Source organism: Emys orbicularis, chromosome 3, assembly GCF_028017835.1.
Source record: "Emys orbicularis isolate rEmyOrb1 chromosome 3, rEmyOrb1.hap1, whole genome shotgun sequence".
NCBI classification, from domain to species: Eukaryota; Metazoa; Chordata; order Testudines; family Emydidae; genus Emys; species Emys orbicularis.
The window spans coordinates 214,418,397-214,427,899 of NC_088685.1; the positions used below are offsets into that span (position 1 = coordinate 214,418,397).

Genomic DNA, 9,503 nt, shown 5'->3' on the forward strand with positions numbered 1-9,503 from the left:
GGGGAGACTCTCACTCTTTGCCTCCCTGCTCCTCCCAGTCCTCTCCTTCGCCGCAGTGGGCTTGACACCTGCTTTCGCACAGCCCCACACGTGGGGCGTTGTCATTGTCTGTTACTGATTGTAGTAAGCCCTAAGTAAGCCTCTGGCTTAGATCAGGCCCTCCTGGTACTGGGTGTGGGGCAAACACTTATTAAAATGACAGAGCCAGCTCCAAGCCCTTACAGCCTGGAATAGCTTCCTGTCTGCCACGGGCTTCTCTGTCCCCCGCCAAACCGTTCTCCCATTTCCTCCTCACCTCTAGTTACTTACTTGCCCTTGGCTAGGACCGGAGAGGCCTCAGTTAGGATCAGCATTCAGGCTGCTGTGCGAACGTGTATGAAGACACAGGCCTTGCCCACGAAGAGCCCTCACTGCTGAGCTCATACCCCATGTCTTGTTCCTTTCCCTCTGTCGGCTGGGAAGCGCCTCAGGGCAGGGAGTACTGTGTGAAGCACCGCACACCTTTCACGTGTCAGCAGAATCTCACAGCAGGGCAAGCACAGGCCTGACTGCAAGTTCCTACAGCCCAGCGGCCAGAGGCCTGTAGGTGAGATTTTGGGGCAGCACGTGCCTCCCATGGTGAATGTGTGCAAGGCTCAGCTGAGCACAGGGAGGTGTAACCTGAAGCGTCATGAAGGTGTTGTGGCTGTGCTCGGCTGAGCCTGACAAGGCATCCACAGGCTTGAGGGTAGCTTCTCGCATTTGTGGGCCTAGGAATAGAGTCTGTTGGCTAGAATAGACACAGCAGGGTATCCAGAGGCCTACGCTGCAGTGTCTGCCACTCACCGCCCGCCTGAGCCCCTGTGGGGTGCAGAGTCTGCACACAGGTCGGACTGCCAGCAGTGCCTTGCAGGTGAGCTCGTTACGCAAGAGTACACTGAGGGGCAGGTTCCTAGCTTCCAAGGCCAGAAGGGCCCATTGTGATCGGCTAGTCTGACCTCTTGTATCGCCCAGGCCAGAGACCGGTCCCAGAGTAATTCCTGGAGCAGAGCTTTTAGAAACACGTCCAGTCTTGGTTTAAAAATTGTCAGTGATGGAGAATCCACCACGGCCCTGGGCAAGTTGTTCCAATGGTTAATTACTCTCCCTGTTAAATGTATGCCTTATTTCCAGTCTGGATTTGTCCAGCTTCAACTTCCAGCCACTGGATCATGTTCTACCTTTGTCTCCTAGGTTGAAGAGCCCATTATTACATATTTGTTCGACAAATACTTATAGACGGTGATCAATTCACCCTTTAACTTTCCCTTTGTTAAACTAAATAGATGGAGCTCCTGGCGTCTATCACTCTAAGGCAGATTTTCTAATCCTTTAATCATTCTTGTGTCTCTTCTCTGACCTCTCTCCAATTTATCAACATCTTTCTTGAATTTTGGACAGCAGACCTGGATAGAGGATTCCAGTAGCAGTCACGCCAGTGCCCAATGCAGAGGTAAAATAACCTCTCTGCTCCTACTTGAGTTTCCCCTGTTTATACATACAGGGATCACATTAGCTCTTTTGGTCACCGTGTCGCAGTGTGTTCAGCTGATTATCCACCACGACCCCCAAATCTTTTCCAGTCACTGCTTCCCAGGAGAGAGTTCCCCATCCTGTAAGTGTGGCCTGCCTTCTTTGTTCCCAGATGTACACGTTTACCTTTAGCCAATTTAAAATGTATATTGTTCGCTTGCTCCCAGTTTACCGAGTGATCCAGATCGCTCTGTATCAGTGATCTGTCCTCTTCATTATTTACCACTCCCCCAATTTCTATGGCTGCAAACTTTATCAGGATGATTTTATGTTTTCTTCCAGGTCATTGATAAAAAGGTTAAATAGCCTAGGGCCAAGAACAGATCCCTGCGGGACCCCTCTGGAAACAGACCCATTCGATAATGATTCCCCATTTACAATTGCATTGTGAGACCTATCAGTTAGCCAGTTTTTAATCCATTTAATGTGTGCCATGGTAATTTTATATCATTCTAGCTTGTTAATCAAAATGTCCTGTGGTACCAAGTGAAACCCCTTACAGAAGTCTAAGTATATTACATCTACATTATTATCTTTATCAAACTTATAATCTCATCAAAAACAGATATCAAGTTAGTTTGACAGGATCTATTTTCCATAAAGCCATGTTGATTGGCATGAATTATCTTGCCCTGCTTTAATTCTTTATTAATTGAATCCCGTATCAGCCGCTCCACTGTCTTGGCCAGGATCGATGTCAGACTGACAGGACTATAATTACCCAGGTCATCGTGTTTACCCTTTTTAAATATTGGCACAACATTCGCTTTTTTCCAGGTCTGAGCTGTGATTAGCAAAAGTCTCTGTAGGGAACATGATCCACAGATATGTGTGTCTGTCTGTCTATATATGGTCCCTGTCACCAGAGTATCGGAGCGCTTCACAGACATTAGTGCGTGTATCCTCCCCACGTGCCAGGGGGCAGGGCAGCATTGGGAACGGAGGCTCAGCGAGATTAAGGGGCTTGCCTGAGATCACACAGGGAGTCTGGCAGATCTGGGAACTTGCCTTAACCACAAGGCCATTTGTGTTCTTGCCCCAGGGCAGGGTTCCTGGCCTGTGGCCATGTGTTAGAGAGGCCTATGGGTCTCAAGGGCTGTGTGTGTGTGTGTAGGGGGGGTGCTTTTCAGGGGTGGGTGTGCAGGCGTGCTGTGGGTGGCATGGTCTTGGGGACTGGACGGGAAGTCAAAAGACTTGGGTCCTGTGACCAGCTCTGCTAGTGACCTGCTGGGTGAGCCAAGATGCTCCACACACTCACTCTAGCTCTTGGTCTTGTCTGTTTAGCTTATAAGCTTCTTGGGGCAGTGACTGTCCCTTACGGGGTGTCTCCACCGTGCCCGGTACAATGGGGCTGGTCTGAGCTGGGGCTTGTGGGTGCTCCGGTGATAACAATACAGCTAATTGTCTAGGGGTCTGGGGAGTGGGTTTGTTCACAGCTTGAGGTGGGTTTAGCAGTAACTCCAGAGTGTCCGTCCCTTTGTCGTTCCTCTCTTGCCCTTGGCAGAGTTGTCTCCCAGCTGCTAGCAGAGCTTGATGGACTTCATTCCACCAGAGACGTATTTGTGATCGGCGCCACCAACAGACCTGACCTCCTGGACCCAGCACTGCTCCGGCCTGGCAGGTACCTGCTCGCTGCCCTGGGTTTGCTTGCACTCATGGCTACTGTTCCTGTCCATATGTGGGGAGAGGCTCCTCGGGCAGAGCCTTGGCCTCTGGGCCCACGGGGCGAGTGCCTCTCAGGGGAGCCGTTCCCTGGGCGATGCCTCGGCCTCTGGGCCCACGGGGCGAGTGGCTGTCGGGGGAGCCGTTCCCAGGGCGATGCCTCGGCCTCTGGGCCCACGGGGCCAGTGGCTGTCGGGGGAGCCGTTCCCTGGGCGATGCCTAGGCCTCTGGGCCCACGGGGCGAGTGGCTCTCGGGGGAGCCGTTCCCAGGGCGATGCCTCGGCCTCTGGGCCCACGGGGCGAGTGGCTGTCGGGGGAGCCGTTCCCAGGGCGATGCCTCGGCATCTGGGCCCACGGGGCGAGTGGCTCTCGGGGGAGCCGTTCCCAGGGCGATGCCTCGGCCTCTGGGCCCACGGGGCCAGTGGCTGTCGGGGGAGCCGTTCCCAGGGCGATGCCTCGGCCTCTGGGCCCACGGGGCCAGTGGCTGTCGGGGGAGCCGTTCCCTGGGCGATGCCTCGGCCTCGGGGCCCACGGGGCCAGTGGCTGTCGGGGGAGCCGTTCCCTGGGCGATGCCTCGGCCTCGGGGCCCACGGGGCCAGTGGCTGTCGGGGGAGCCGTTCCCTGGGCGATGCCTCGGCCTCTGGGCCCACGAGCCAGTGGCTGTCGGGGGAGCCGTTCCCTGGGCGATGCCTCGGCCTCTGGGCCCATGGGCCAGTGGCTGTTGGGGGAGCCGTTCCCTGGGCGATGCCTCAGCCTCTGGGCCCACGGGGCGAGTGGCTCTCGGGGGAGCCGTTCCCAGGGCGATGCCTCGGCCTCTGGGCCCACAGGGCGAGTGGCTCTCGGGGGAGCCGTTCCCTGGGCGATGCCTCGGCCTCTGGGCCCACGGGGGAGGGGGCTTCAAAGGGATCAGGTTGTGCCCATTGCAGCCTGCATCACCATGTTACCTTATCACTGTGCCCACCTCAGCCCCTTTCCCCCTGTGGTATGGTACGTTCGCTCGTCCCTTTTACACTGCAGGCTTTTCTGGGCTGGGCCCATCTCTGCCTATGTTTGCGTGCAGGACCCAGCACCACACAGCCCCGGTGCTGATCGCGGCCTTTGAAGGCTACCACAGTGGCGACCATGGGGCCCTCCAGCCTCTTTATTGCAGTCTGTCAGCGCAGTGGGAGCAGAACAGCCCTGGGCATTAGCCCTGGTGTACGGGGCTCCGCAGAGCTCCTGCCAAGGGTCTGTGCTGGCCTCCCGCTCAGCGCCTCTCGCAGGGCACAAGCTGGAGGAGGGGCGAGGCGGGGCTGAAACATGTGGATTCTGGCTGCCCGGGCTGGCCATCAGCCCGTGGGGCCATTGCAACCAGAGCATAAGCTAGAGCAGCCCTCATGCTCCTCTGATTTACACTGGGGTGGGACAGGCTGAGAATCGGGTGACGTGAGGCCACCTCTGTTCCCCCAGTCCCCGGGCTCAGCGTGCGAGTGGAGCCTGGTAACATGGGTGCCAGGGAGCCGCTGACTGCCCTGGTGGTGGTGGTGGGGGTTGGGCTGACGCTGGGAACACGTGGCTTGGCTGTTGAAGCAGGTTTTTCTTGATCTGTCCTTGACTGGCTCTTTCCCTCCACTGCCAGGTTTGACAAGCTGGTCTATGTCGGCATGAATGAGGACCGTGAGTCTCAGCTGCGAGTGCTGAGCGCCATCACCAGGAAGTGAGTGTTTGCCCAGCTGCCTAGCACCAACCAAGCCGCTTCTAAACCTAGCTGTGCATGCGCGGCGCAGCTGGGTGGCGAAGCACGGTGGGGGGGTGGGGGATGGCTGGCAGAGTTGAAGGCAGTTCAGTGGTGCCAGTCATGGTGCCCAGAGCTCTGTGGGCTGCCCCCTAGCTTGGAGGGACCTGTGCAGGAAAGCCCGGCCACTGGGGGCAGGAGCAGAGCTGTACCGAGCTCCATCCAGGCCTAGATGAGCTCACACCACCTCTTCAGCTCCGGGCTCGCCCTTCACACCCACAGCCCCCTCCTGGGCTGCAAGAGGCCTGGCCTCTGCCAAAGAGACGCAGAGAGCTGTAACAGGGCTGCGTCTGCACACCAGGGGCCAGATCCTCAGCAGGGGAGTTATGTGCTGCTTTGTTGAAGTCAGTGTCGCTTGACACTAGCTGAGGAGCTGGCCTGAGCGACTGATTCCCCATTGCCCTGCACTATGGAGGTTGTGGTGCCAGAGGTCCCGTTGTGATCTGGCAGGGTTTTACCCTGCTGTTTTAGTTTCCCCATCTGGCTTGCGGACGATCACTGCTGTTTCTTTCTGCTCAGGCCAGGCATTTACTGGTTGGAGAAACGAATATGTGCATTGCTGAAATCTGTGTCGTCTGATCTCCTGTCTGGCCATGTGGCCGGCCCCGTCTGCCAGAGCCCTTCCTGTTAGGGGAGACCGAACCTCTGGGGTGTGGGGTTTGCACAGGAATTTTTGATATTGAGACCACTTTGATGTAGATAGTTATGGAAGTTCTCCTCTGGGAGGAGTCTGCAGCCAGGAGCCAGACCTGCAGACGCCTGGTCTTCCCTGATTGACAGGTCTGAATTGCCTTTGACTCTGCCCTGCGGGAGTGAGACTCCACTTGTGATGCAGGCCAGCCGTGTTCTTGTAGGAGGGAAATGAACAAGCAGGTTAATCAAGTGGTGGAGCCTGTGATCATGGAGAACCTAGTGCAGAGCCCAGGGAGGAGCTGACCTGGGGATCTGAGTCCTCCTGCCCACAGCCGTCTGGCTGGATTCAGTCTCCAGCTGTCTGTGGCTCTAACTGCTGGGCGTTCTGGCAGGTTCAAACTGGACCCTTCAGTGCGTCTCAACAGTGTCCTGGATCAGTGCCCTGCACAGCTGACGGGAGCAGATCTGTACGCGCTCTGCGCAGACGCCATGCTGTGTGCTGTCAAACGGAAGGTGGATTGGATTGAGGAAGGTAGGAGCCCAGCCCCTTCCTCTTGTGCGCTGGGCGGAGGTTAAAATCTCTAGAGACTAGCTGGACCCCCAGCCATTGGGAGGGGAATGATGCAGAACAAATCACTCCAGGCAGACACGGGGGCTTCCCCGGATAGGGTTTAAGGGCAGCGAACTGTGTTTTGGGTTTTAGTGAAGCATTTGATACAGTGTCTTGTGAAATCTCCCCTCATCGGTTCACACTGGGCTTGGACTTGACTCGGTTGGGGGTTGGGACAAAGGGGAACGCCAAGTGGCCAAGCCAAGTCGGGAGGAGGCCCCTCTGGGGGTTACCATGGGGATCCGGGCTAGGTCGGGTCTTGTTCACCAGTGATCTGGGCATTTTGGGGACATTCACAAACTGGGAGACTTGCACACACAGGCAGATGGAAGCAATGGAGAGGCAGCATTGTCCATTAGTTAGAGCAGTGGCCTGGGAGCTAGGAACCCCACTGTCCAAATCCTAGCTCCGTCACGGGGCTCTCTGAGGCTCCGCACAGTGGGGTCCGTCTGCATGGGTCAGCCTGCGGGATGGGCATGGGTATGTCTCTGTACCGAGTTCCCCAGCTGTAGAATAGGGTCATGATCCTGGCTTCCCTCTCCGGGTTTGGCTCCTAAGCATGCTGTCTAATTTCGCAGTATTAAAAAGGGGCCGAGCGAGGCAAAATAAACCGAGAGTCAGATTTAAAAAATGCTCTGTCCAGGGACGAGTGAGCCGCATGTCAGCCAGCAGGGAGAGCCCTGGGAACCAGCCTTCCTGCCCGGCCGAAGCCGCGGTCATGACAGCGACTGAAAGGGGACTTGTCAATGGCTGTGTTTGGTCACCAAGTGGCGTTGCAACCTTTTCTCTCTTGTGCCTGTGCCTTAAGCTAGGTAAACAAACATTATATAAATGGGCTTGAACTGGACTCTGCTCCGCCATCCTGGCGGTCAGCCACTTCCCCCTGGGTTGTTTGTTCCCTGGCTCTCGGCACAAGGCAGCTGCATAGTGATGGGCTTGGCACCAGGCTCTGAGACCAGTCCCACCAGGGCTTGTTCAGTCTGATCCCAGCAGGGTGCCTCACGGCCCGACGGTGACCAAAGGCTGGTGGGGAGATGTGAGCACCGAGTACGCGCAGCTTGGCCCAGGGACTACAGCCCCCCATGTAACCCCGAAATGTCTGCAGGCACGCTTGCTGCTGGAGCAAGGAGGTCTCCTCTGCTCTCTGTTGTCACCCCTCTTTATTCTTCTCATCAGCTGCTCTGCAGCTTCTCTCTGTGGAAGGTTAAAGTGGAAAGGATTGACTGGGGAGAAAGGCACGAGCTATCCCCTCTGGTCACTGGCAGGCAGACAGCTCCCATGTGCACGAGGCAGAGCGGGGTTCAGAGGTTTGCCAGCCCACAGTCACCAGGCAGGCCCCCCAAAGTCCTGGGATTTAAGAAGAGAATAGACTGTGGGTTCTCTTTCGTTTCTGATTTCGGAGCTCTTAGGTGGCACCCGGGCCACAGTTTCAAGCTTTTCTTCGCAACCACGATGGTTAGAAATTTCATTACAAAACCGAGAGCTGATAGTCGCCCGTAATCACAGGATTCCAGAATATGGGGCTAAAGAACATTCTCCACTGTGAGATGCGGCAGGGTGCCCTTTGCCCTCTGGGGAGCTGGCGGGGAGCTGTTCTCCAGGCCCAGCCGTTCCGCCCGAATTGAGTTCACGCATCTGCCTTCCCACAAGGCAGTTTCTTATTTGCCTAGGCTTGGGCAGCTTTTGTTAAGCCATGATTCTGAATGTGAGAGAATGTCAGAGGCAGGTGGGCAGGCAGCAGGGGGTGGGGCAGGGTGAAGTGAGAGCCTCACGTGGCTGTTTAACAACTTGTGCAGAGTCTCGAGTGGGGGCTGTCAGGTCTTGCCTGGCTGGGAGCAGATTCCTGGGCTGGGGTGGGGAAGACCAGCTCCCTGTGCCGTCTGCATTCAGGTGCCTGTGTGACTCTTTCCCCAGGGCTGGACACGGAGAGTTCCGCTCTAGTTCTGACCATGGAGGATTTTGGACAAGCTGCCACAAGGCTGCAGCCGTCGGTTTCGGAGCAGGAGCTGCTCACATACAGAGTGATCCAGCGGAAGTTTGCTGCCTGCTAGCCTGCAGTGAGAAGGGAAGGGAAGGAGCACGCACAGCCCTAACACGGAGAAGGCCAAGAGGATTCGGGACAGGCGTGTGGGCTGGTGAAGTGGAGAGAGGGAGGCGTCATCACCTGCTGACTCCTGGCCAACCCTGGACGGGGTGCACATTTAGCCATGGATCTGAGGCTGTCGGCAGCACAGCTGGGGTTCATACTCCTCCTCCTCTGTCCCAGTCCCCCTCCTCCAACCTCTCAGCCTGGCCCTCACCCCCACAGCCACCATCCCGCCCCGTAATCTGGGGTGTGAGGAAGGGGCTTTGAGCTGAGTTGTGGATCTCAAGGGAAAGGAGTGCGACCAAAGCCCCTGTGAGACCCTGCACTAGTCATGGATTGTCCCGTGACCCCGTGCCCTCCCCCTGGCGTAGGCAAAGATCCTGAGCTCGGGGGTGGATTGTCTCCCAAGAGTGAAAAATCCTCCCCTCTCCCACAGCCTCCCTGGGAGGTGAGGGAATTAGCAGACGCCTTCTGCTCAGGATCAGCGGGAGGGGGAATTCACACCCACAACTCCTCTCCCCGGTTACAGGGCCAGCCTAAAACCTGGCACCACTGACGGGTGGTCTCGTGCTGGCCCTCGGCATGGAGGGGAATCTCATCCTGAATGAGAGAGAACTTCCTTGTGGAGCTTCAGTCACCGGTAGGTGGGAGGGTCCCCTGCTGCTTTCCCTGCTGGCACATGCACTACAGGCAGGGATGGTGCTTCCGATCACTCAGGCAGCCACGAACAAGACAGGAGGGGGAGCCAGAACGGCAGGGAGGAAGCGTAGGTTCCCGAGCAGCTTCCCAAGAAGCGTGGGTCCCCTGAGATGTTTTTGCAGGGTTTCTGAACCCCCCTGGCCAGCTCCCAGCACACGGGCCTGGGCACTACACAGGGCAGAGGCACAGAGCACCTGTATTGTGTGAGCACACTGTACATACTGTAAATACTGTACACGGGCTTTCTAAATAAAGGGGGAGTTCCTGGTCTAGTTCTCAGCTGTGTGTGGGCATTTATTGCCCCCTCTGCAGCTTCTGGCTTCAGGCGTTCACAGAGAGCTGCGAGAGGGCGTTACGCTCTGAGCACACACGGGGCGTGTTGACTCACCACGCACGTGGGTTGCAAGAAGCAGACAGCACTCTGCTCAAGCCCTGCTCAGTGTCATTGTACCCACTTACCAGCGTCTGCGGAGGGGCTTGCAGGGGCA

General features: G+C 57.0%; 1 protein-coding gene across 1 annotated transcript in view; it reads left to right on the forward strand.

Annotated features, from left to right (window-relative positions):
- PEX6 (peroxisomal biogenesis factor 6) overlaps positions 1 to 9,280 on the forward strand; it is a 35,151-nt gene extending 25,871 nt beyond the window's left edge. Inside the window, exons 14-17 of the mRNA XM_065401507.1 lie at positions 3,056 to 3,172; positions 4,832 to 4,909; positions 6,013 to 6,152; positions 8,145 to 9,280. Coding sequence (XP_065257579.1) covers positions 3,056 to 3,172; positions 4,832 to 4,909; positions 6,013 to 6,152; positions 8,145 to 8,281 — 472 coding nt within the window. The 3' untranslated portion in view covers positions 8,282 to 9,280. The remainder of the gene's footprint in view (positions 1 to 3,055; positions 3,173 to 4,831; positions 4,910 to 6,012; positions 6,153 to 8,144) is intronic.
- Positions 9,281 to 9,503: the final 223 nt, after the last annotated feature.